General features: G+C 45.0%; 2 protein-coding genes across 2 annotated transcripts; one reads left to right on the top strand and one right to left on the bottom strand.

Moving 5' to 3' along the window:
* Positions 1 to 1,358: 1,358 nt before the first annotated feature.
* Positions 1,359 to 10,731, bottom strand: LOC138352762 (uncharacterized). Its single transcript, XM_069305350.1, has 2 exons — positions 10,725 to 10,731; positions 1,359 to 1,729 (listed from the first exon to the last, which is right to left on the bottom strand). The coding sequence occupies exons 1-2, from the start codon at positions 10,729 to 10,731 to the stop codon at positions 1,359 to 1,361; spliced, it is 378 nt and encodes a 125-aa protein (XP_069161451.1).
* A 15,833-nt stretch (positions 10,732 to 26,564) lies between these two features.
* On the top strand, positions 26,565 to 27,008 carry LOC138352761 (protein rtoA-like). The gene has a single exon (XM_069305349.1). It carries the CDS (start codon positions 26,565 to 26,567, stop codon positions 27,006 to 27,008), a length of 444 nt encoding a protein of 147 aa, XP_069161450.1.
* The last annotated feature ends 427 nt before the right edge of the window (positions 27,009 to 27,435 follow it).

Here is a 27,435-nt window from a genome sequence, read left to right as displayed (position 1 = left end):
AAGTAGGTGGGCACCATTCCTTTTTTCCCCCCCGTCCCATCCCAAAATCCTTATCCTGACCCCCTTCCCAGTGCTATATAGTCGTAATGGCTTGGCGCTTTACCCCCCTGATAGTTCCCTTCACTTCGTTGCATTTCTAATGTTGTTGTTTTTCTTGATTTTCTTGCTTCCTTGCATGCAATGATTGAACCATGGATGCCTCATTTTCATATATTTTCCTTTTAGACTGCTATCAATTCTTATCTCGACACTTGAGAGTAATCAATTCCATCAAGTCCATCGAGTCTTGTAAATTATATTCTCTTGAGGTCAAGTTTCCATAGTACTTATGTGTTTCTCGTCTCATCATAGTTGACCAGATCACACACTAGAAGCTGAAGGGATGACGACGTTTCGGTCCGTCCTGGACCATTCCCAAGTCGATTGTAGTTATAGTTACATGGAACCAATATCGACTTGAGAATGGTCCAGGACGGACCGAAACGTCGTCGTCCCTTCACCTTCTAGTGTGTGGTCTGGTCAACATACTTTAGCCACGTTATTGTGACTCCTCGTCATCATAGATTCCTCCCTTTCTTGGTTCATTCTTTGAGTACGTGATTCCAAGACTTCCACCAGATGTTCAAACAGGGGCCTCGTAGCCTGGTGGATAGCGCGCAGGATTCGTAATTCTGTGGCGCGGGTTCGATTCCCGCACGAGGCAGAAACAAATGGGCAAAGTTTCTTTCACCCTGAATGCCCCTGTTACCTAGCAGTAAATAGGTATCTGGGAGTTAGTCAGCTGTCACGGGCTGCTTCCTGGGGGTGGAGGCCTGGTCTAGGACCGGGCCGCGGGGACACTAAAAGCCCCGAAATCATCTCAAGATAACCTCAAGATAATCAGTGTATTCTGATTAAGCCCACGTGGGGCTTCTAATTTGATTTCCCTTATATCTGACTCGTTCAGAGTGGATATTAAGTCAAGTTCATCTGCAGGATGCAGTACAGTAGAACTTTGGTTTCAACTCCTTTTGATCATGTCGTAGCTCAATAGATTAAGGCAGCGTCTGGGATGCTCTCAAACGCAGGTTCGAGTCCTCGTCACGGCCCTTGTGGATTTGTTCAAGTTCATCTGATTTGTCGCTGTCTCTCATTCGTGTGGGTCACTTGATATGTTGGCAGAGAGAATTTCTTTGTGCCTCAGTCCTAGTTTCTATTTTCCTTGTCTATCTTTCCACAGTTGAAGTCTCCTATGATTGTGATCCATGCTTACAGGCAACAGCAGCTCTCAGTCTATTATGGTAATGGCTGCCATGTTATATACCTGTCTGGATCTTCCTTTTGTATGACAAATTCCATTATCTTTGGTCTTTGCATTGTCATGCTACATCTATACGCAGCGCTACATCTATACGCAGCGCCACATCTGTACGCAGCGCTACATCTATATGCAGCATTACATCTATACGCAGCACCACATCTATACGCAGCGCTACATCTATACGCAGCGCCACATCTATACGCAGCGCTACATCTATATGCAGCGCTACATCTATACGCAGCGCTACATCTATATGCAGCGCTACATCTATACGCAGCGCCACATCTATACGCAGCGCTGCATCTATACGCAGCGCTGCATCTATACGCAGCGCTGCATCTATACGCAGCGCCACATCTATACGCAGCGCCACATCTATACGCACCGCCACATCTATACGCAGTGCTGCATCTATACGCAGCGCCACATCTATACGCAGCAACGTAGAGAGATGTACATTGTCTATCGTCACATCTCAAACAGCCGGAGTACCTCTTCCTCTACTCGACATTGGAGTGCATATAGGCCTTATAATCCCCCCCCTATATAATAGTCCGGTCCTGTCCACTTGTCCTCATTCTCAGCAACTCTCACGCTATTTCCTCATTATTCTCATTATCATAAATCAAGCGGTGTTTACCTCTCTTCCGAGCAGATCATCACATTCTCTCGACTCACAACACATCCATCTGCTCAGTATGGCCGCTGTGCACGCCAATTCTGACTGTTGGGCTCTGTGTTCTACTGTGCACTAGTGCTGTACTGGGAGTTGTGCTTGAGTCCGTGACTCTAATGAGCCTCACACTTTAGAGTACCTCACGCTACTGTTTGTGGTAGTGCTCATGCTTCCGTTACCTGTGTACCTGTTGCCGCTACTGCAACCCGTTATCGCACTTTCGTATTGTCAATATTGACTTATTAAATAAGTGCATATGTGACATACTAATTTATTGTGAATATTTTAGTTTACCTTGAAAAGCTTCATAGAAAACACCGACCTTACCTAACCTTCTTAGTATGTTAAGATAAGCATCTTATTGCTTCGTAATTACAATTATTACTTAACCTATTATAGGTATAGGTTAAGTAATAATTGTATAGGTTAAGTAATACCTATTATAGGTATAGGTTAAGTAATAATTGTAATTACGAAGCAATAAGATGTTTATCTTAACATACTAAGAAGGTTAGGTAAGGTCGGTGTTTTCTATGAAGCTTTTCAAGGGAAACTAAAATAATCACAATAAATTAATATGTCACATATGCACTTATTTAATAAGTCAATATTGACTGTAAGAAAGTGCGAAAACGAGTTGACTACTACCACCTGAGGGGGGAGCAATAGGGGCCACTCCTACCACCTGAGGGGGCAAGGCAATGACAAACTAACCTAACCTGACCTCCCTAGGCCTAATACATGATATCTGAGGCCTAATATAGTACATATGTGTACTATACTAGGCCTAGGACTATTTATGTTTGGGATTTAGCTTCATATTTTATATAAGAATTCTTTACTAGTCAGTTGACTACTTTCTAAAAGCTAAGAACGTACGAATTCGTGACTATTGACAATATGTACTATATGTACTGTTTAAACAGGAGTATCTATAGTATCTATATCTACAGTATAGTATCTATATCTACAGTATCTATAGTATCTATATCTACAGTATCTATAGTATCTATATGTACAGTATTTATTGTATCTAAACAGTATTATCTACATCCATATCCCAACAGGTTGGGATACCTGCTTGATATCTGCTTGATATCTGTTTGATACCTGCTTGATACCTGCTTGATATCTGCTTGATATCAGCTTGATATCTGCTTGATATCAGCTTGATATCTGCTTGATATCAGCTTGATATCTGCTTGATACCTGCTTAATATCTGTTTGATATCTGCTGATGACTGCTTGATACCTGCTTGATACCTGCTTGATATCTGCTTGATATCAGCTTGATATCTGCTTGATATCAGCTTGATATCTGCTTGATATCTGCTTGATATCTGCTTGATACCTGCTTAATATCTGTTTGATATCTGCTGATGACTGCTTGGTACCTGCTTGATACCTGCTTGATACCTGCTTGCTATATGCTTGATACCTGCTTGATACCTGCTTGATATCTGCTTGATATCTGCTTGATATCAGCTTGATATCTGCTTGATATCAGCTTGATATCTGCTTGATATCAGCTTGATATCTGCTTGATATCTGCTTGATATCTGCTTGATACCTGCTTGCTATATGCTTGATACCTGCTTGATACCTGCTTGAAACCTGATTGATATCTGCTTGAAACCTGCTTGATATCTGCTTGATATCTGCTTGCTATCTGATTGATATCTGCTTGATATCTGCTGATATCTGCTTGATACCTGCTTGATATCTGCTTGATACCTGCTTCATACCCGCTTGAGGGGGTTCAGGGCACAATTAAACACCTTAAAATGGTTACAGTTAAGTATGTAAAATAATGATACAGGTGATAGTGAATAGTGATAGTGAATAGTGGTAGATGAATAGTGGTAGATAAATAGTGGTAGTGAAAAAACCCTGGGTGATGGTAGTATGGACGATGGTGATCGCGTCTGTATGATGGTGATGGTGGGCGAGGCAATCAGGGAAGGGATGGTGATGATACCATAGTCCTCAGAGGTGGAGAGAGAGAGAGAGAGGGAGAGAGAGAGAGAGAGAGGGGGGAGAGAGAGGGGAGAGAGAGAGAGGGGAGAGAGAGAGAGAGGGGAGAGAGAGAGAGAGAGGGGAGGGAGAGAGAGAGTGAGGGAGAGAGAGTGAGGGAGAGAGAGAGAGGGGAGAGAGTGAGGGAGAGGGAGAGAGTGAGGGAGAGAGAGAGAGAGAGAGAGAGAGAGAGAGAGAGAGAGAGAGAGAGAGAGAGAGAGAGAGAGAGAGAGGGGGGGGGAGAGAGAGGGGAGAGAGAGAGAGGGGAGAGAGTGCGAACAGTGTAGGGACATGTCCACAGGGGGACCAGATATGTTCTGAGGTCCATATTGGGTGTAGTGTAACGCAGAGGGTGAGGGAGGAGTATGAGGGTGAGAGGGAGAGTATGAGGGTGAGAGTGAGAGAATGAGGGTAAGGAGTAAGCAAGAGGATGAGGGTTGAGGATAAGGAAAAGGGAGGGAGAATGTGAGAGGGGGCATATACGAGTATGAGTGAGAGAGTATGAGGGAGAGAGAGTATGAGGGAGTGAGAGAAAATGAGGGAGAGGATGCGACAGAAGGAGAGTGAAAAGGGCAATAAAGTAGAGGAATAATGAGGAAGACATGGAAGAATGTAGACGAAAGAGAAACCAATAAAGGAGAGAACAACAGCATAGAGAACAAAGACTAGAATGAGGAGTGTGAGGAGGAAGTATGAGTAAGGAGTAAGGCTAAGTATGAGGGAGAAGAGTGTGAGTGTGGACAAAAATTATGAGTGGGAGGAGCGTTTGGGGCGAGCAATGACAGTAGCAGCAGCAGCAGCAGCAGCAGTAGCAGCAGCAGCAGTATCAGTAGCAGTAGCAGCAGCAGTAGCAGTAGCAGTATCAGCAGCAGCACCAGCAGCACCAGCAGCAGCACCAGCAGCAGCAGCAGCAGCAGCAGCAGCAGCAGCAGCAGCAGCAGCATAACTAGAGAGGGGCTTTCAGCAACAGCATTGGAAACGGGATCTAATGGAGACATGCTGAGATAAACAGACATAAGGGGGTGGAAGATGCTGATGACTCATGGAGATGAATGAGGCTGAATCATCCACAATGCTTCCTCTCCTCCTCATCCTTCTCATCATCCCTCATCATTCCTCATCATTCCTCATCTATCATTCTCTTCCTCTTCCCTGCTTTCTCTGAACACACTTTCCATATCCTATATTACCCCTTTTCTCTATTTTATTTTCCTACATTATTCTCTCCAGAACACATAACATATACTCAACCTGCTACGAAACATCTACATCTTTCCTCAAATTTTGTTTATCAGCTCCACAGCATTCCACCAATTTCTCTCCAACAATAACGACCTTAAATTGGGCCGTTTCGGGGCTCGTTAACGGTTCGGTAGATGTCAATAGAGTTGCTGTGATTGAGTAAAAGATTGACAGGTTTCGTAGGCAGATTATCAAATCTGATTATCAAGAGTTTGAGTGTGTGTGTGTGTGTTTGTGTGTGTTTGTGTCTCTCTACTTAGAGAGTCCTGTGACTATTCTGTGAGTGTGACTGTTGGATTTCTGTGACGCAGAAACCCAGTCAGTGACTCCTAGAAGGGTTTCTGTGACGCAGAAACCCAGTCAGTGACGCCTAGATGGGTTTCTGTGACGCAGAAACCCAGTCAGTGACGCCTAGATGGGTTTCTGTGACGCAGAAACCCAGTCAGTGACTCCTAGAAGGGTTTCTGTGACGCAGAAACCCAGTCAGTGACGCCTAGAAGGGTTTCTGTGACGCAGAAACCCAGTCAGTGACGCCTAGATGGGTGTCTGTGACGCAGAAATCTCTTCTGTGACGCAGAAACCCAGTCAGTGACTCCTAGAAGGGTTTCTGTGACGCAGAAACCCAGTCAGTGACTCCTAGAAGGGTTTCTGTGACGCAGAAACCCAGTCAGTGACTCCTAGATGGGTTTCTGTGACGCAGAAATCTCTTCTGTGAGGCAGAAACCCAGTCAGTGACTCCTAGAAGGGTTTCTGTGACGCAGAAACCCAGTCAGTGACACCTAGAAGGGTTTCTGTGACGCAGAAACCCAGTCAGTGACGCCTAGAAGGGTTTCTGTGACGCAAAAACCTCTTCTGTGACACCTAGATGGGTTTCTGTGACGCAGAAAACTCGTCAGAGAAGCAAAAATATCTTCCGTGACCTCCTAGAGAATTTCCGTGACAGAATCGTAGAATGTTGAATTAAAAAAAAATGTAGCAAAGAGGAAGAAATTACAGAAATAAAAACAAAAGTTAACAATATCTTTCAGTAACATTTACACAAAAAGGTGCAGAAAAGAAGATATATATATATTTTTTGAAATCAAAGTGCTAGAGAGACTGCCTGGAAACACACAATGACCCCCTGCGCCTCATAGATACACGACAACATGGTGGGTCAGGCAGTGGGGCTATAGCTTGCACGCATGGGCCATCTACGCAGGTAGAGCCGCAGTGCAGGGAGTGGACCGTAATAGGGAAGACGGAGGAAAGGTGGGAGTGAACAGGTGCAGAAGGGGGAAAGCCAACCCATCTATACACGACGCATCCCATCTATACACGACGCTACCCATCTATACACGACGCCTACCCATCTATACACGACGCCTACCCATCTATACACGACGCTACCCATCTATACACGACGCCTACCCATCTATACACGACGCCTACCCATCTATACACGACGCCTACCCATCTATACACGACGCTACCCACCTATACACGACGCCTACCCATCTATACACGACGCTACCCATCTATACACGACGCCTACCCATCTATACACGACGCCTACCCATCTATACACGACGCCTACCCATCTATACACGACGCCTACCCATCTATACACGACGCCTACCCACCTATACACGACGTTACCCATCTATACACGACGCTACCCACCTATACACGACGCTACCATCTATCCACGACGCCTACCCATCTATACACGGCGCCTACCCATCTATACACGGCGCCTACCCATCTATACACGACGCCTACCCATCTATACACGACGCCTACCCATCTATACACGACGCCTACCCATCTATACACGACGCCTACCCACCAAAACGACGCCTCGTTCCCCTAACCATTCATCCCCAACACACGTTGAAAATATGTCATCTGTCACTCCTTGGAGCCTAAACTATTAATATCCATTATTAATGGTACAGGTTAATAGGTTTTAATGAATGGATAATGGCCTCTGACCACCCCCCCCATCACCTCCCCCTTATCCCCCCCCCCCCCATGCAGCACACGTCTATAAATTGGTTTGATAAATGGGGGACATAATTTGAACCGAAAGATTTTCACCATTTCATCTTTGGGATAAAATAGAGAGATTTGCTTTCTCCAGCAAATATGAAAGTCAAGCTTGAACTGATTTACATAAAAATGAGTCAAACGAGGGTTTTAAAGACCATTATACAGGGTCTTAATTATTCGTGAGTTGAGGTGTGGTGAAATACCTCCTAAATGTCGATCAAATGTCGATCAAATTCCAGCTCTGTGTCTCCTCTTTGTCTGCTACTCTCCACCTGTGTTCTGTTGATCTTTCTCCTGTTGCACAGTCTTAATCTTAATTGCACATCAATGTCTTAATATTGCACAGTTACGTGAATGGCGTTGGAATCACATCAGTATCCTATGGGTAAAGAAATTGGAGCAATGAGATAGACTCGAACTTGCGTCCTGGGTGCATCTAGCTCGCGCACCTTACTTCCCCTGGACCATGACATGGTAAGGGGAGGCACCATCTATCATGGTGCCTTCTAGACACCCAACTATCCACCATGGTACTCCCCTAACTACCCAACCATCCATCGTGGTAAAGGAAATTAACCTCTGGGAGCCCTGCACCTGTGATCTGTATCACACAATTAACACCAAAAGTTACAAAAACTTGTTACTCTCAGTATTCTTCACAAGTATTGCCTCCGACTCTCTCTCTCGATAACTTAGAGGAACTCGACTGGACTGGCTTTAATTTTTCCTTGCATCGTCGACGGATTAGTTCCAGGGGTGTGTGTGTGTGTGTGTGTGTGTGTGTGTGTGTGTGTGTGTGTGTGTGTGTGTGTGTGTGTGTGTGTGTGTGTGTGTGTGTGTGTGCTCACCTATTTGTGCTTGCGGAGGTTGAGCTGTGGTTCTTTGGTCCCGCCTCTCAACTGTCAATCAACTGGTGTACAGGTTCCTGAGCCTATTGGGCTCTATCATATCTACACTTGAAACTGTGTATGGAGGTGTGTGTGTGTGTGTGTGTGAAGGTGTATGTATGTGTGTGTGTGTGTGTTTGCATCTCTCCTCGGTGTATTTGACTCGTGGCTGTGTTTAGAACTAAAAAAAACAATTGCTTGATATCATTCATAAAAGAGGACAGAGACATACAGACAATACAGAACGTTCATAAACTTTATAATCATACAGAAAGCCGTATACAGGATAAAGAAAAACCCAAATACAGGAATTTAGATCTTGGATACAGCCAAGATGCTTCTAGGATAGTGAGAAATGCTTCCTGGAATACAGCAAGATACAAGCGACAAGAAATTTGTATTTGCTTTTTTTGCGCCGCGGGATCATCTTTCAGAAACAAATCCTGGCAGTCAGACAGACAGAAGCGAGATTGCATAATTCCCTATAATTTTCTGTGTCATTCTGTCCGGCTCAAAGCTGGCTGGTTGAAGCCTGAATTTGGGTTTCTGTTGACTGTTGGCTTGGCTTCCCATGCTGTCATATACACACACACACGCATGCGCACGCGCACACACGCATGCGCACGCGCACACACACACACACACACACACACACACACACACACACACACACACACACACACACACACACACACACACACACACACACACACACACACACACACACACACACACACACACACACACACACACACATATATATATATATGCGCACACACACACACACACACACACACACACACACATTCTCTTTCGCTTTCTCTCTTTCTCTCTCTCTCTCTCTCTCTCTCTCTCTCTCTCTCTCTCTCTCTCTCTCTCTCTCTCTCTCTCTCTCTCTCTCTCTCTCTCTCTCTCTCTCTAGTTCTCTCTCTCTCTCTCTCTCTCTCTCTCTCTCTCTCTCTCTCTCTCTCTCTCTCTCTCTCTCTCTCTCTCTCTCTCTCTCTCTCTAGTTCTCTCTCTCTCTCTCTCTCTCTCTCTCTCTCTCTCTCTCTCTCTCTCTCTCTCTCTCTCTCTCTCTCTCTCTCTCTCTCTCTCTCTCTCTCTCTCTAGTTCTCTCTCTCTAGTTCTCTCTCTCTCTCTCTCTCTCTCTCTCTCTCTCTCTCTCTCTCTCTCTCTCTCTCTTTCTCTCTCTAGTTCTCTCTCTCTAGTTCTCTCTCTCTCTCTCTCTCTCTCTCTCTCTCTCTCTCTCTCTCTCTCTCTCTCTCTCTCTCTCTCTCTCTCTCTCTCTCCCCCCTTAATGCTCGTTTGAGTTCGTGTCAAGTCAAGTGTCAACTTGACACTTGACTTGTCAAGAATTCAAAAGCTGCGTTTAGTAGAGTCGAACTTTAGCTCTCTGGACCCAGTCAATGCAGCTGCCAAACATCAAATGCAATAGCTTCATGCCATTTCTTTTTGTAATCATTCCTTGTTCTGTATCCTGAAAGAAGGCCTCGAGCTCCAAGTAAACAATTGAATTACTTTCTTGCTTTACTTTGTTTGTTTGAAGCCTTCAGAGCTTCCTTGTTTGATTTCTGGGGAAAACAAATTTTCTGTTTGCACCTGCAGGATCGAGGTATTAGCTCTTGGACTCCACCTTTGTAACCGTTGGTTGTTTATTGTACTGACTGCCGACCTGTTTTTCCTCCTTGTGAGGATTTCGGGGCTCAGCGTCCACGCGGCCCGGTCCTCGTTCAGGCCTCCTATCTATCATGTCTGCTACATATTTCTCACACATACACACACAAGAAGCAGCCTGTAGCAGCTGTCTAGCTCACTGGTACCTATTTACTGCTAGGTGAACAGCGGCATCAGAGTGAAATCACTATATATATATATATATATATATATATATATATATATATATATATATATATATATATATATATATTACAATTTGTGTCAAAACCTCATAATTCTTTCCTCCCAACGAAGATGAATGTTCAAGACATAAAAGTTACTCTATTCAAAAAGGTTTTACTAACCTGTTTGATAGCGATAGCCCAGGTCAATAGGGGTCACGCGTAACAACTGAACCACTGAAGGACTCTAGAGGGGCAAGGGTAATGGTCCTCTTGGTGGGAGGGAGAGGGTAGTGGAATGGGGGGGAGTGATAATGGTCCAAGGAATAGATGGAAGAGAGGTTTATCGTCGGATTCAAGAGTAAGTATGACGAACCTGGGTTCGATCCCAGGCGCCGGCGAGAAACAATGGGCAGAGTTTCTTTCACCCTATGCCTCTGTTACCTAGCAGTAAATAGGTACCTGGGTGTTAGTCAGCTGTCACGGGCTGCTTCCTGGGGGTGGAGGCGTGGTCGAGGACCGGGCCGCGGGGACACTAAAGCCCCGAAATCATCTCAAGATAACCTCTACGGCGTCAATGAAGCATTTCCTCGCGTCAGTTCATCACACGGAGGCTGAGCCCAAGAACTGGAGCTCGTATCTGGAAAACATATATCTAACCAAACGGCTCCTATTTTCCACCTCTCTTAATTCACGTTTATCGTTATATCCTTCCATTCATTATCGCTCTAACAAACCTTCCATGCGTGGTATATCCCTGTTGGACCATTCATCACTACTTTATCTCACCCCTACCTCGTCTATCCCTTCCTCATATTTCTCTCTCTCTCTCCCTCCTATCCGGCTCCCACTCCCTTCTCCCTCTCCACCATCCTTCAACACACATCCCTCAACTGGTATACTGACAGGATAGTAATTGTCAGTTTATGTAAATTCTGTTCTTGCTCTTCCTCGTTCCAATTGTCTCTGTCCGTCTATCTATCTGTGTTCATCAGCATTAAATCACTTGCAATGGCAAAGTCTAATTAGTTTATTGTTAACACGGCGGTTTGATCACGCAGACGGGCTCCTTGGTTGGTTTTTCCTTGAAGCGATGCCGTTTATAAGAGTCTGAAGTAGAGGAACTAATATTATCGACAGTGATTGTACACACACACACACACTTACGGGCCTGTATTTCTGTAGGGCGGGTTCGATTCTCTGGCTCGGGACTGGCTCTCTGGCTCTGGCTCTGGCTCGGGACCAAAGAGCCAGAGCTCAACCCCCGCAAGCACAATTAGGTGAGTACACACACACACACACACACACACACACACACACACACACACACACACACACACACACACACACACACACACACACACACCTTTACGGGCCTGTATTTCTGTAGGGCGGGGGTTCGATTCCCGCACGAGGCAGGAACAAATGGGTAACGTTTCTTTCACCCTGAATGCCCCCTGTTACCTAGCAGTAAATAGGTACCTGGGAGTTAGTCAGCTGTCAGGGGGCTGCTTCCTGGTGTGTGTGTGTGTGTGTGTGTGTGTGTGTGTGTGTGTGTATTCACCTAGTTGTATTTGCGGGGGTTGAGCTTTGCTCTTTCGGCCCGCCTCTCAACTGTCAATCAACTGATTTACTAACTACTTTTTTTTCACACACCACACACACACACACACACACACACACACACACACACACACACACACACACACACACACACACACACACACACACACACACACACACACACACACACACACACACACACACACACACACACACACACACACACACTCACACTTTCAGGGGGGAGTACCCGGCATTCCCTGGGTCTGTCTTTATATATATATATATATATATATATATATATATATATATATATATATATATATATATAAAATGCCCATTTCCTAACCTACCAGAGGACCCAAAACAGAAAACGGGAGAGTATAACACTACTGTATGCGATGTATACTTATATTGTATTCGGTACCTTGAGGAAAGACGTAGAATACATCCGGAAATGTGGATTTTTTAATACTTAAACGTTAATTGGTTCTTAATCTTCTCCTCCAAAGATGTTTTTTTTTATTGAGTATCATGTCCAGATGTTCACCTTGTTCTATATGTTCTTCACCGGCTATCTTAATGTTCTCCAGCGTCGCATATCCTGATATCCTGTTAATGTGGACCCCCTGATATCCTGTTCATGTGGACCCCTGATATCCTGTTAATGTGGACCCCTGATATCCTGTTCATGTGGACCCCTGATATCCTGTTAATGTGGACCCCTGATATCCTGTTCATGTGGACCCCTGATATCCTGTTCATGTGGACCCCTGATATCCTGTTCATGTGGACCCCTGATATCCTGTTAATGTAGACCCCTGATATCCTGTTCATGTGGACCCTTGATATCCTGTTAATGTGGACCATCTGATATCCTGTTAATGTGGACCCCCTGATATCCTGTTAAAGTGGACCCCCTTATATCCTGTTAATGTGGACCCCTGATATCCTGTTAATGTGGACCCCTGATATCCTGTTAATGTGGACCCCTGATATCCTGTTAATGTGGACCCCTGATATCCTGGTAATGTGAACCCCTGATATCCTGTTAATGTGGACCCCTGATATCCTGGTAATGTGGACCCCTGATATCCTGGTAATGTGGACCCCCTGATATCCTGGTAATGTGGACCCTTGATATCCTGTTAATGTGGACCCCCTGAAATCCTGTTCATGTGGACCCCTGATATCCTGTTAATGTAGACCCCTGATATCCTGGTAATGTGGACCCCCTGATATCCTGTTAATGTGAACCCCTGATATCCTGGTAATGTGGACCCCTGATATCCTGGTAATGTGGACCCCCTGATATCCTGGTAATGTGGACCCCTGATATCCTGGTAATGTGGACCCCCTGATATCCTGGTAATGTGGACCCTTGATATCCTGTTAATGTGGACCCCCTGAAATCCTGGTAATGTGGACCCCTGATATCCTGTTAATGTAGACCCCTGATATCCTGGTAATGTGGACCCCCTGATATCCTGTTAATGTGAACCCCTGATATCCTGGTAATGTGGACCCCTGATATCCTGTTAATGTGGACCCCTGATATCCTGTTAATGTGGACCCCTGATATCCTGTTAATGTGGACCCCTGATATCCTGTTCATGTGGACCCCCTGATATCCTGTTAATGTGGGCCTCTAGTGTCAGGCGTGATATGTCGACTGCTACATTCGACACCCCCCCCCCCCTTCCCCCGCTACCCTCCCCCCCTTCCCATCCCCTCTTCCCATCCCCCATCCCATCCCCCACCCCCCCATCCCCCACCCCCCCATCCCCCACCCCCCTTACCCCTCCCTTTTGAGACTAAAGCCGTTCGTCCATCTTCCATCGTTGGTTAGAACATTCGCCTCTCAAGAGGCTCCTTGAGTTCGAATCCTAGTCAGAGTGGGAACGATTGGGCACACTATGTTCCTTCACTTCGCTCCACCCCATGTTCAACCATCGGGTAGTTAGGGGAGGAACTTGTAAAATAAACGACTAGGCTGAGGGCCTTTTTTTTACTATTATTATTATTTTCTACCACAGACGTGGCCAGACATTTACAATGCTAACCAGCATAACCACAGACGTGGCCAGACATTTACAATGCTAACCAGCATAACCACAGACGTGGCCAGACATTTACAATGCTAATCAGCATAACCACAGACGTGGCCAGACATTTACAATGCTAATCAGCATAACCACAGACGTGGCCAGACATTTACAATGCTAATCAGCATAACCACAGACGTGGCCAGACATTTACAATGCTAATCAGCATAACCACAGACGTGGCCAGACATTTACAATGCTAATCAGCATAACCACAGACGTGGCCAGACATTTACAATGCTAATCAGCATAACCACAGACGTGGCCAGACATTTACAATGCTAATCAGCATAACCACAGACGTGGCCAGACATTTACAATGCTAATCAGCATAACCACAGACGTGGCCAGACATTTACAATGCTAATCAGCATAACCACAGACGTGGCCAGACATTTACAATGCTAACCAGCATAACCACAGACGTGGCCAGACATTTACAATGCTAATCAGCATAACCACAGACGTGGCCAGACATTTACAATGCTAACCAGAATAACCACAGACGTGGCCAGATATTTACGATGCTAACCAGCATATATACATTTTCTTCTGTCCTCCATGGACAGGGTTGAGAGTTAAGGGGGGGAAGGGAGACATCTATAGACAGAAACAGTTGACAGGTGATTGATGAAGATTAAGCCACCGCCCAAGAGGTGGCACGGGCATGAATAGCCCGTGAAAGTGGACAGGTCGTCAACTGAGACGCAAATAACCCTGTCACCCGTCCACGAGACTGTCTCTCTGTGTCGCTCTCTTGATTAAAGAGGTGTAGCCATTTCCCAGAGCAGCTCTCTAGCGTGTTCCGCTCTAATGGAAGGGACGGGGAGGGAATTTTCGGGGGGAAAGCGCCAAGCCATCACGACTATATAGCACAGGGAAGGGGTCAGGATGTGGGATGGGACGGGGGAGCGGAAAAGGAATGCATTCTGAAATCCTTCGCTGTTCTTATTCATTTCATTCACTATTCCTCGAATGTTTCTTGTGCCTGGAGGATCTATAGCTCTTGGACCCCGCCTTTCGAACCCTCGGTTGTCTAGTGTTCTCACTCTCAATCTAGTTTCATTTTATCATAACTATTTCTAACACATCCTTCTTAGCAGGTGTATAATTCAAAGGTACTTAGGTACTGCTTGGTGAACAGAGGCATCAGATGAAAAGAATTATGCCTATTAGTGCCTGCCTCGACCGGGAATCGAACTCTTGGTCAGCGAACTTCGCTCCAGAACGCTGTGCGGTGTGTATTCACCTAGTTGTGGTCACCTAGTTGTGCTTGCGGGGGTTGAGCTCTGCTCTTTCGGCCCGCCTGTCAACTGTCAATCAACGATCATTGTTTTTCCACACACACACACACACACACACACACACACACACACACACACACACACACACACACACACACACACACACACACACACACACACACACACACACACACACACACACACACACACACACACACACACACACACACACACACACACACACACACACACACACACACACACAGGCTGACTCCATACACAGTTTAAAATGTAGATATGATAGAGCCCAGTAGGCTCAGGAATCTGTACACCAGTTGATTGACAGTTGAGAGGCGGGACCAAAGAGCCAAAGCTCAACCCCCGCAAGCACAATTAGGTGAGTACACACATATCTTCAGGAAGCAGCCCATAGCAGCTGACTAACTCCCAGGTACCTATTTACTGCTGGGTAGCAGAGGCATCAGAGGTGAAAAAAAAACTCTCCACATATGTTTTCAGCCATCACCAGAGATCAAGCCCCGGCCCCCAGGATTACGATTCCTGAGTGCTGTCCACTCAGCCACCAGGCCCCTCTCCTCCCCCATCAGATGCGTATGTGTGGGGGGGGGGCATGGGGGGGGGGTATTCCAACGCCCCCCTCGTATAAGTTCACGAGTCAAGTGATCGGAAAGTTGTGCATAAAGTCCTAACTAAGTTTACACAACTGTGTCACCCTGCATATGTTATTGCTCCCCCCCCCCCGGTATACTCCATGACGAGTATACGAGGGGTATACAGGGGGGGCTGTATACCCCCCCCCCCCCCGGCGCCTCACCCTAATGCTACACACGGCCACAAAACATCTGTTTATGAACGCCGATATCATATGTGATGTTGCTCTCTCAAGGTCTCAAGATAACCTCAAGGTCTCGAGATAACCTCAAGGTCTCGAGATAACCTCAAGGTCTCGAGATAATCTCGAGGTCTCGAGATAGACCTCGAGGTCTCGAGATAGCCTTAAGGTCTCGAGATAACCTCGAGGTCTCGAGATAACCTCTAGATCTCGAGATAGACCTCGAGGTCTCGAGATGACCTCGAGGTCTCGAGATGACCTCGAGGTCTCGAGATAGACCTCGAGATCTCGAGATAGACCTCGAGGTCTCGAGATAGACCTCGAGGTCTCGAGATAGACCTCGAGGTCTCGAGATAACCTCGAGGTCTCGAGATAGACCTCGAGGTCTTGGCGTCATGTTGAGCCACAAGCTAGGCACCTCCCTGTTGGGTGAATGGTGGACTCGTATAGCCTGGAGTATACCTGCAGTATCCCAGCAGTATCCCTGGTAGTATCCCAGCAGTATCCCAGGAATAGATTATGGAAGTTCCTCCCTCCCCCCCCAGGCCAGGCTTGGGGCCCAAGCTTGACCGGCAATAATTTGTTCTACAAGCCAATTTATTGCATAAAGAGGCCTGCAAGTTGACATGTTCCCTGCAACCCAGTCGATCTTGCACTCCTTGAGTACGAGGGTCGTACTTGGTGAACAGAGGCATCAGGGGGGGGGGTAAGGAGTGCAACCTATTCTGTTTAGATAATACTGCGATGCAACTATGTACACTATCGTATATAGTCAACTAATTGACAATTAGATAGTCGAGTTTGGTACTATTCACCTAGATTTAGTATAGCTCATATATGTACTATGTTAGGCCTTAATCGTTACTATAAGGAGGAATAGGAGAATGAGATGAGAATTACCTGAATAGGAGGATAGGTTGAGAAATGAGTGTTAAGGAGATAGGAGAATGAGGGAGAGTATAATGAGTATGGGAGAGTATGATGATGGAGAGTATCATCTTCCTCATTGTACAGCCTGCCACAGTCAGGAACCAGGTGACTCAATGAGGTATAATAAGTTTTAAATTATCATGAGTTCCAAATGATCTGATTGGCAGCGTCTTTAAAACATTCAGGATAACCCAGTTGACTTGATTATTTTCATATTTGTAATTATTTTGTATTATAATTATATAATTATTTTGATTATTTTATAAGATTACCAGTTCTAGCAAACTGTGACTACTTCACATTGTTATGAAGACTTGGTATGGCACCGTTTCCGAAATTAATAGGGAAATCAGGACTTCCTTCTCTGTTTTATTTTATTCAAAATGCTTTATTTAACTTTATTTAACGTATAATTTATTGGGATACAATCGGATACATTTTATCCGGGTTTTATTAGTTCATATTTTCTATCTGGGGTTCTAATGCCAATATTCTATGTTTTTATTAATTGTTTATTTGCAATAAAACTTGGGATTCATCACTAAATATTAGTTGAAAACAGGTGCGATATTCCAGAGGGATAGAATGATACTCATGATTTGCTCAACTGATCTTCGTGTAGAAGTTGGGATATGTAACAGAAACTTGTACAAAAATATAACTTATTTCTTTCCCGTTAAAGGAAAGTGAAGGCATTTATTTCACAGAACATGCAGAAGGGAAAGTATTTCTTTCCCACAGGGGGGGGGGAATACTCTATATATCTTTCTCTTACTTGTCCCAGCACCTACAGCAATAGATCTGTAGATCAGAGCTTCCAATCCCCTACTCCAATCCCTTTACTTCTATTCAGACCCCCTACCCCCTCTCAAAACCATTATTAAACCCATTATTTAACCAAAATACCTTTTTTTATCATTCCTATTCGTTAGCAATGGGTCACCTATCTTAAGGCTATCTTGAGATGATTTCGGGGCTTTTAGTGTCCCCGCGGCCCGGTCCTCGACCAGGCCTCCACCCCCAGGAAGCAGCCTGTGACAGCTGACTAATACCCAGGTACCAATTTTACTGCTAGGTAACAGGGGCATAGGATGAAAGAAACTCTGCCCATTGTTTCTAGCCGGCGCCTGGGATCGAGCCCGGGACCACAGGATTACATGCAAAACACATTCCGAAAACTGAAGCCATGAAGCGAGTGAAAATACAACACTTACGCCCCAAATGGTAGATATTTGCTCTATGATGTATTGCCTGTATTGACCTCGGGCTTAAAATACACGGAGAGAAACGGGGGGGGAGAGAGGGAGAGAGATAGGCAAAGAGAGAGAGAGAAGCAGAGAGAGGGAAAAAGGGAGACAGGAAGGTGAGAGAAAGGGAGAGATAAGCAGAGAAAGAGACAAAGCAAAGAGAGAGAGAGAGTAGGAGAGAGAGAGAGAGTAGGAGAGAGAGAGACAGAGAGACAACGAGAGAGAGAGACAAGAAAAGAGACGGGGAGAGAGAGAGAGTGAGAGAGAGAGAGAGAGAGACCCCAGCACAGAGAGAGAGAGAGTGAGAGATAGACAAGCAGAGAGAGAGAGAGACAGACAGAGACAGAGACAGCGAGAGAGAGAGACAGACAGAAGCAGAGAGAGAGAGAGAGACAGACAGACAGACAGAGAGACAGACAGACAGACAGACAGACAGACAGACAGAGACAGACAGACAGACAGACAGACAGACAGACAGACAGACAGACAGACAGACAGACAGACAGACAGACAGACAGACAGACAGACAGACAGAGACAGACAGACAGAGACAGACAGACAGACAGACAGACAGACAGACAGACAGACAGACAGACAGACAGACAGACAGACAGACAGACAGACAGACAGACAGACAGACAGACAGAGACAGACAGACAGAGACAGACAGACAGACAGAGCAGTCCCACAAGTGATACTCAAACCAAAGACCAAAAGTATGGAGTTAAGGGTGAAAAACATCTCCCCAGTGTTAGGAAGGTCCACCGCTCAAGGGAACTGAAAGAGAAGTTTGACCTCTACAGACATATCAACCTCACGTCCCAAACCCGTTAATCTTAGAAGGAAAAGGGGGGATTACAGTGCAGTAATACCGGTCCCCCCTGGGGGACACCCCCTATTCTCACGCACACTGCAGGCCCCTGGGGGGTTAGGGGGTAAGGCTAGGGTGAAATGGGCCACCCCAGACTACCCCAGGGGTTAGGGGAAGGGCTAGGGGAAATATGGTGACCATTGGTATAGTCATTCCAATCACGGAATCTGGTTAGGAACCCATGGTATATTCCCCCTTCCGTTCCATCTCTCCCCCTATTTATCCCTATTCACAAGTCCCCCCTTTCCATGTTCACCACTAAGGGGCCACATATGACCCATTCCCTCCGTTCCATCACGGCCATTGGCCCACCTGCGTCCTTCTATGTTTTATGGAAGAGAGGTGGAAAAGTATTGAGTGTGGAAGGGGCACTGTACCTAGAAGGGGGCGGCACAGTGTCTAGGAGAGAGGGCGGCACAGTATAGAGAGGAATAGGGCAGAGAAGAAGGCGTTTTTGGTGGGGGTTGAATTAAGAAGGTGAAGAGATACAGGAAAAGGGCAAAGTTTCGAAATGGGCAGTACAGCACGAGTTATGATAGCAGGCGGACTGGCCGCCTTGCTGACACGATTTTGTGATAGCAGGCGGACTGGCCACCGTGCTGACACGATGTTATGATAGCAGGCGGACTTTCCGCTATGCTGAAACCATGTTATGATAGCAGGCGGGCTGTCCGCCGTGCTGACACGATGTTATGATAGCAGGCGGGCTGGCCGCCTTGCTGACACGATGTTATGATAGCAGGCGGGCTGTCCGCCTTGCTGACACGATGTTTAGACCACCAGCTGTGGGAGTGGGGCATCTCATCTTGGGCCACCAGCTGTGGGAGTGGGGCGTCTCATCTTGGGCCACCAGCTGTGGGAGTGGGGCGTCTCATCTAGGATCACCAGCTGTGGGAGCGGGGCGTCTCATCTAGGATCACCAGCTGTGGGAGTGGGGCGTCTCATCTAGGATCACCAGCTGTGGGAGTGGGGCGTCTCATCTTGGAGTAATATATCTAGCATTGGTTCTTCTAATATTTAGACCGTGTTCCACACCCTACTCAAGTTTGTAGCACAGAACGTTTGGAGAGAGAGAGAGAGAGAGAGAGAGAGAGAGAGAGAGAGAGAGAGAGAGAGAGAGAGAGAGAGAGAGAGAGAGAGAGAGAGACAAACAGAACAATATATCATAAGAGAGAGAGCAAGGGAAGGGGAGAGAGAGAGAGAGAGAGAGACGGAACGGAAGGGTGCTTGACTATCATCCAGCTGGTATACTAGCCAGCCATCAATACCCCAGAGGCAAGGTGTAGAGGAGCCAAGGCTCTGCGGACGCCGGCCCTCCTCGGTAAATATGCAACAGGCAGCGGCCGCTCCAGATCTGCGGCTTTCCGGGGCTCTTCCCCGCGACGTGGAGGCTGGGACGGGGGTGGGAGAGGAATGTGGATCACAGGATAGAGAGTGGGACGGAGGAGAATGATGGCTAGAAGGAATAGGAAGCAAGGGAGGTGTAAAAAAAGAGAAACTGTATCTCTCAAGGTGTTAGAATAGTGAGTGGAGGATAAAATAGGTTCATAGAACAGAGGTTTTTTTAAAGTTTCCTTTTTTCGGGCAGCGGTTTGGTGTCTATGAAATCCTTTCTTATTGTGGCTGGTTAGTGACCCAGTCTATAGCGCACTCCGTCTCCAATGCTGGAGGTCACTGGTTCGAGTCCCCTATTGCCCTAATGAATGATTCGAACTAGAGAACGAAAACTTACACGAAGCAGGTAAGGTAACTATCAGGGGGAAAGCGCCAAGCCATTACGTCTATATAGCACTGGGAAGGGGTCAGGATAAGGATTTGGAATAGGACGGGTGGGGAAGGAATAGTGCCCAACCACTTGTGGACAGTCGGGGATTGAACGCCGACCTGCATGAAGCGAGACCGTCGCTCTACCGTCCAACCTAAGTTCCCGTACACTTTCTTGGCATTACCTTAAGACCCTAACACTCAGTGATAATACAAGTCAAGCTGATTGGTCAATCGAAAGCTTAGGTATAAATATATATATATGTTAACTTTTATATAAACAGAATATAAATCATATATATGTGATTTTTATTATTGTTTGCCTCCTGATACTTGCCCTTTATTTTGCCTCGTAAGACGGACCTCCTTAAACATGTAAGGAAAGGCCGGTATCGTTCATTGCAGGATCATGGCCTCTGCTAGGTAGATACAGTAGGTGTTGTTGCATAATTTGTCAAGCTAATTGGGTCGTTAATAATGCAATAGACAGAAATACCATCTTAGGTGGGTTGCCTGATATGGAAGGAGTTAAAATAATTCTAAGGGGGTGCTTTCCCCCCCCCCCTTTCCCCTTTCCCCCCCCCCTTTTCCAACTAACCTACCTATCCCTTCGCCCTTCAATTACCCTCTCCCTCCCCTCTCTTCCTCTCCACCCTTTCTCTCTTTCTCTTTCCCTTTCCAGGCCTTCTCTACCACCCCCACCCACCATCTTCCCCTCTCCCACACTTCTCCCTTTCCTCTTTATCCTCTCTTTTCTCCACTCCCCTCATTCCCCCCCCCCCCCTCCCTCCCTCTCCAAGAGAGGGCACGCCGCCCTCTTCAAAACTCTTCCCGCTCTTCCAGCCCCCAATCAGAAATCAGTGTTTGTTTTCAGTGTTAAATTTTTGTCGGCCATCTTTTTTTTTGTAAACAAAGCCCAGACGTATGGTGGCAGAATGAGGAGAAGAACGAGAGAGGAGAAGAACGAGAGAGGAGAAGAACGAGAGAGGAGAAGAACGAGAGGGGAGAAGAACGAGAGGGGAGAAGAACGAGAGGGGAGAAGAACGAGAGGGGAGAAGAACGAGAGGGGAGAAGAACGAGAGGGGAGAAGAACGAGAGGGGAGAAGAACGAGAGGGAAGAAGAACGAGAGGGGAGAAGAACGAGAGGGGAGAAGAACGAGAGGGGAGAAGAACGAGAGGGGAGAAGAACGAGAGGGGAGAAGAACGAGAGGGGAGAAGAACGAGAGGGGAGAAGAACGAGAGAGGAGAAGAACGAGAGGGGAGAAGAACGAGAGGGGAGAAGAACGAGAGGGGAGAAGAACGAGAGGGGAGAAGAACGAGAGGGGAGAAGAACGAGAGGGAAAGAGAACGAGAAGGGTGAATAGGGAAAGGTGGAGAAGTAGAAGGATTTGAAAGATAGAATAGAAGACCTAGAAGAATGAAAAGGAAAGATGGGGGTGAGGAGATGAAAGCAGAGAAATATAGGAATTAAATTGAGGAATGGGCAGGAAAATGAAAAGAAGGAAGAATGGAGGAGGACAAAATTGAGCGAGAAAACTAGGTGGAAAGAGCAGAAGCAAAAGAACTAGAAGAAGGATAATAAGTAGTAGAAATAATGAACAAGAGGAAAGAGAATATAGTACGAAGAGCAGGAGGAGGAGGAGGAGGATAACCAAATGCAGAAGAAAAGAGGTGAAAGGGGATAACATACGATATCAATAACATAACCATAACTCCCCCCCTTCCCCCCCTCTCCTCGAATTCCTGTTATTGGCGCGTGTTAAGCCAATATGCATTTTATCCCCGGCCAGCAGACATCCCGCAGCAGACACCAAAGCCATTCACAGTCCTACATCACTGTTTACCGTTTAGAAAAAGGCAGAGCTGCTGTAAATTCTTGTAAATCCTGCTGCTGCTGCTTTTTCGCAAGGGGGGGGGGGGAGTCTGTCGTAACTACCCTGTCGTAACTACCCTGTCGTAACTACCCTACCGTCAGGACTCAGCATTGTAAAGTTGCTTGATATTAACGTCAAGGAGTGAACAAGAATCATTGAACCTGCTATCTTCCCCTTTTGTATATATATATATATATATATATATATATATATATATATATATATATATATATATATATATATATATATATGTATTTTATATATATATTCGGGGGAGCTTTCTTTAAGAGGGACGAAATGTCTTGCATTCTCGGAGGCATTGCAGGTGAGGTTAGCATTTTCTGCACGATGTTGATTTATGCTATCTTCGTTCCCGTCCTCGTTTTGTCGTTATCTTATTCCCCTTTTGCGTTTTTATTGCTATTTCTTATTCCTCCTCCTTTGGTTTTATTGATATCTTATTCCCCCTTCCTTCGTTTTCTTTTTGCTTACTGTATATATATATATATATATATATATATATATATATATATATATATATATATATATATATATATATATATATATATATATATATATATATATATATATATATATATATATATATTTATATATATATATTTATATATATATATATATATATATATATATATATATATATATATATATATATATATATATATATTTCTTTACTGATGCAGGAAGATTACAAATTAACTCTCCAAAGTTCATTTTTACTTATTCTTTGGGTCTGACGCCTATTGATGCGTTTCGTAATGTTTCTCCTTACATTCTCAAAGACAAATTCTTCGATTGATTGATTGATAAAGATTAAGCCACACACAAGAGGTGGCACGGGCATGAATAGCCCGTAATACAAATTCTTTACAAAGTAATACATAACCCGTAATTTACAAATTCTTCTGTTGTTGTTGTTGATTTAGCTACTCAGAACGAAGTGTCCATGTAGCACGGGCTATGGTGATCCCGTAAACTAATTCTTTTGTGTTAGCACCTGATTATATCCACTAATGGTGGTAGGTGGGATGAATGACATACTTGGGGTATTAATTTGGTTAACAAGTGTTTTTCCAATGGTTTTGTCTAAGATATCATAAAAAAGGAAGGTGCAGTAATATTGTTCTACAGGACGGCCTCTCAACGGCCTCCTCCACGGCCTACAAAGTGGAGGAAAGAGCCCTGAAAGAGGTAATTAAGAGGAACGTTACCCCAAACTGACGTTAGTTTTATCTTCTGTTTGACAATATATTATAAGATAAGAAAAACCGCCAATCTGCTAATGAAGAATTCTCCCGACACCAAGAAAAACGCCTTGGAGGAGGCCACCGTTGTCTAAGCCTTCACGTGCCCACTTGGGGATTGTCAGCTCCAAGGATTTCAGTATATAGGCAAGACGACAACGTCTCTAAGTGTTTAACAATGCACAAACAACAGGGCTCCATCATGGAACATATAATCACCTCACACAACGAGATTCCTCCCAAAAAAACATTCGCTTTTCTCATCTCTCTCACATCTCAGCATCTCCCTCACACCTCCATTCGTCCCTTCACTCTCTCCCATTCCCAATTTTTCTCTCCCTTGCCCCCCTTCCACCCTTTCCACCCCTCCCTCCCTTCCCTTCCCTTCTCCCCCTTCCAGACGTCACAGGTGTTGAGACATGGGTCTTAAGATCATATATTCTCCCGTCTCTCTCTCATATATTTCTTTTTATTACAGGTTTCCTCGTTACCAACCTCCATATTTTTATTTTATTTTATTATTTTTTGTCTTTTATAATTATTTTACGAATTATTTTTCTTTATTGGTTTGTTACACGTTTTTTTTAGGGGAGGGGGGGGGTTAGCGGTTGTTACTTTTGCTTAATATATTATATATATATAAATATATAATATATATATTATATATTTATTTTACTTTTTTTGCACTAATCTTCTCCATATTTTATTGCCTTCTTCTTCTTCTCCTGTCGTTTCTCTTCTTATCCTTCTCCTCAATGCCATTTTCTAAATTATCTTCCTGCTTTAACCTTTCGTTCTCCTTCGTTCCTTTCTCACTCTCTGTTACGTCTTGTTTCTGGTGGTCCTGTTGGTATAGCGGAGGAATGGAAGGAAGAGGAATAAACGGGAGGAGGTGGAAGACAGAAGAGGTGAACAGATATTAAATTGGATTTTTTCTTTTAATTTAGGCGAATTGACGAGAGAGAGAGAGAGAGAGAGAGAGAGAGAGAGAGAGAGAGAGAGAGAGAGAGAGAGAGAGAGAGAGAGAGAGAGAGAGAGAGAGAGAGAGAGAGAGAGAGAGAGAGAGAGAGAGAGAGAGAGAGAGAGAGAGAGAACACAGGTGTGACCACAGCTGGCCCTTAAGGCGTGCCTGTGTTGAGGAGAATATAGCTTGGTTATGCCTCCCATGTAGTTTGGTTATGCCACCCATGTAGTTTGGTTATGCCGCCCATGTAGTTTGGTTATACCACCCATGTAGTTTGGTTATGCCACCTATGTAGTTTGGTTATGCCAACCATGTAGTTTGGTTATACCACCCATGTAGCTTGGTTATGCCACCCATGTAGCTTGGTTATACCAGCTAAAAGCCACTATCATCCGTACCTCTTCAATGCCTCCTCTTCTCAATATTTTCATCTAGATCTCCAAATATCAAATTAAGTAAATAAACAAAACAAAAAAAAAACGAAAAATCACATGTTTGATTTTTTACAAAATGTGCAATGTTGCAAGGGGCCTGGTAGCCTGGTGGATAGCGCGCAGGACTCGTAATTCTGTGGCGCGGGTTCGATTCCCGCACGAGGCAGAAACAAATGGGCAAAGTTTCTTTCACCCTGAATGCCCCTGTTACCTAGCAGTAAATAGGTACCTGGGAGTTAGTCAGCTGTCACGGGCTGCTTCCTGGGGGTGGAGGCCTGGTCGAGGACCGGGCCGCGGGGACACTAAAGCCCCGAAATCATCTCAAGATAACTCAAGAAGATCTAGACGACGACAAGAAAACAAAGAGTTTGACACGAAACAAATACAAAAATCTCCATCTAGTCACGTATAAAATGTATGTTTTTATTTTTTTTTTTGCGGCCGAGTGATTTAATACGAAATGTGCCACCGGAAATCCACCTTCTTTGCAACCGAACAATGACATGCAACAAAAAAGTCACAACAGTGCATTTGTTCGGTGCTGGCAAAGGTTACTTATCGGTTGTTGTAAATCAGATAAAAGCATGTTTGAGAAATTGTAAATAGTGTGTGTGTGTGTGTGTGTGTGAGTGTGAGGTGTGTGTGTGTGTGTGTGTGTGTGTGTGTGTGTGTGTGTGTGTGTGTGTGTGTGTGTGTGTGTGTGTGTGTGTGTGTGTGTGTGTGTGTGTGTGTGTGAGTGTGAGGTGTGTGTGTGTGTGTGTGTGTGTGTGTGTGTGTGTGTGAGGTGTGGAGGGGGGAGGAAGAGGGTGTGTGTAGGGGCTGGTCTAATGTATGGGAGCAGCACAGGTGCGTCCAATGGTTGGAGAAGACTAAGAGGAGGAGGAAGAGGTCTTCCAACGCCTGGCTCATAGGAAGCATTTTCTCAGCACCATTCTCCCAGCACCAGCTGCGAACACGGAGCTGTGAGTCCCCAGCCGAGGAATGGCTTACGGGAGCTGAGATAACGCGATGAATGCACGGGCTTCCACAACTCATTCTGCTAGAAAACGATGAATATAAGGCTTCCACAACTCATTCTGCTAATATACGATGAATACAAGGCTTCCACAACTCATTCTGCTAGAAAACGATGAATACAAGGCTTCCACAACTCATCCAGTTAGTAAACGATGAATTCAAGCTTCGACGAAATTTCAGGAGCGGGCTTATGGCTGAAAATTCGAATGGGTTGAAGCTAAATCTCGAAAATTAAGAATAGCAAGAATAGGAGTCTCTAGATGATGCTTAATGAAGAAGATATTCACCTTCTTACCTCTGGAGAGAGTTAAGAAAGGGGTAACTGCCCAAGAATAGGGGGTGTTAAAAGTGGTACTTGAGCAGTGCCACTTTGGTGTGGGATTACAAGTGTCCCACTGTCAGAATCTGAAGTGATTCAGAATCCCACTGAAATGTACAGATAGGTAGCGATGAGGGATACAGGTGAGGAGTCACCGTTTCAGTCAAGGAATTCAGGTGAGGAATGCAAGGGATTCAATGAGGATTCAAGTGAGGAATGCAAGGGATTCAATGAGGATTCAAGTGAGGAATGCAAGGGATTCAATGAGGATTCAAGTGAGGAATGCAAGGGATTCAATGAGGATTCAAGTGAGGAATGCAAGGGATTCAATGAGGATTCAAGTGAGGAATGCAAGGGATTCAATGAGGATTCAAGTGAGGAATGCAAGGGATTCAATGAGGATTCAAGTGAGGAATGCAAGGGATTCAATGAGGATTCAAGTGAGGAATGCAAGGGATTCAATGAGGATTCAAGTGAGGAATGCAAGGGATTCAATGAGGATTCAAGTGAGGAATGCAAAGGAATGAATAAGGTTGCAATGCAAGAGGATAGCAACCTTATCTCAACTGGATAATGCTACAACATCCTGCAAGACTGGAGATGAAAAAAGGCTACAAAAAAAAACTATATCCTAAAAAAGGGATATCCGGAAAATGGATATCTTAAAATAATTGATACCCTAAATATATCTTACAAAGGTATACCTTAAAAATGCAACCTTAAAAAGGTATAACAAAAAACAAATATACCTTAAATAGGTTTTCCTTGAAAGAGAAACCCTTAATTTTGGATTTCTGAACAATGGATATATTGAAAAGTGGAAATTCCAACTTCACCACCGTAAAAGCTATTAACATACGAAAGAAGAGACAGATGACATTCTAAAATTTATATATATAAAACACTGCCAAAAAAAATTAATAGTAAAGCCAGTTTTAACACACACACACACACACACACACACACACACACACACACACACACACACACACACACACACA

This window comes from Procambarus clarkii, chromosome 54 (genome assembly GCF_040958095.1).
Source record: "Procambarus clarkii isolate CNS0578487 chromosome 54, FALCON_Pclarkii_2.0, whole genome shotgun sequence".
Lineage (NCBI taxonomy): Eukaryota > Metazoa > Arthropoda > Malacostraca > Decapoda > Cambaridae > Procambarus > Procambarus clarkii.
The sequence above is the reverse complement of the archived record's forward strand: the minus strand, read 5'-3'. Positions and strand labels throughout refer to the sequence as shown.

What these genes read in the sequence shown, in the direction of transcription:
- LOC138352761 (XM_069305349.1), top strand. Translation starts at nt 26,565, where the DNA reads ATGAGGGATACAGGTGAGGAGTCACCGTTTCAGTCAAGGAATTCAGGT.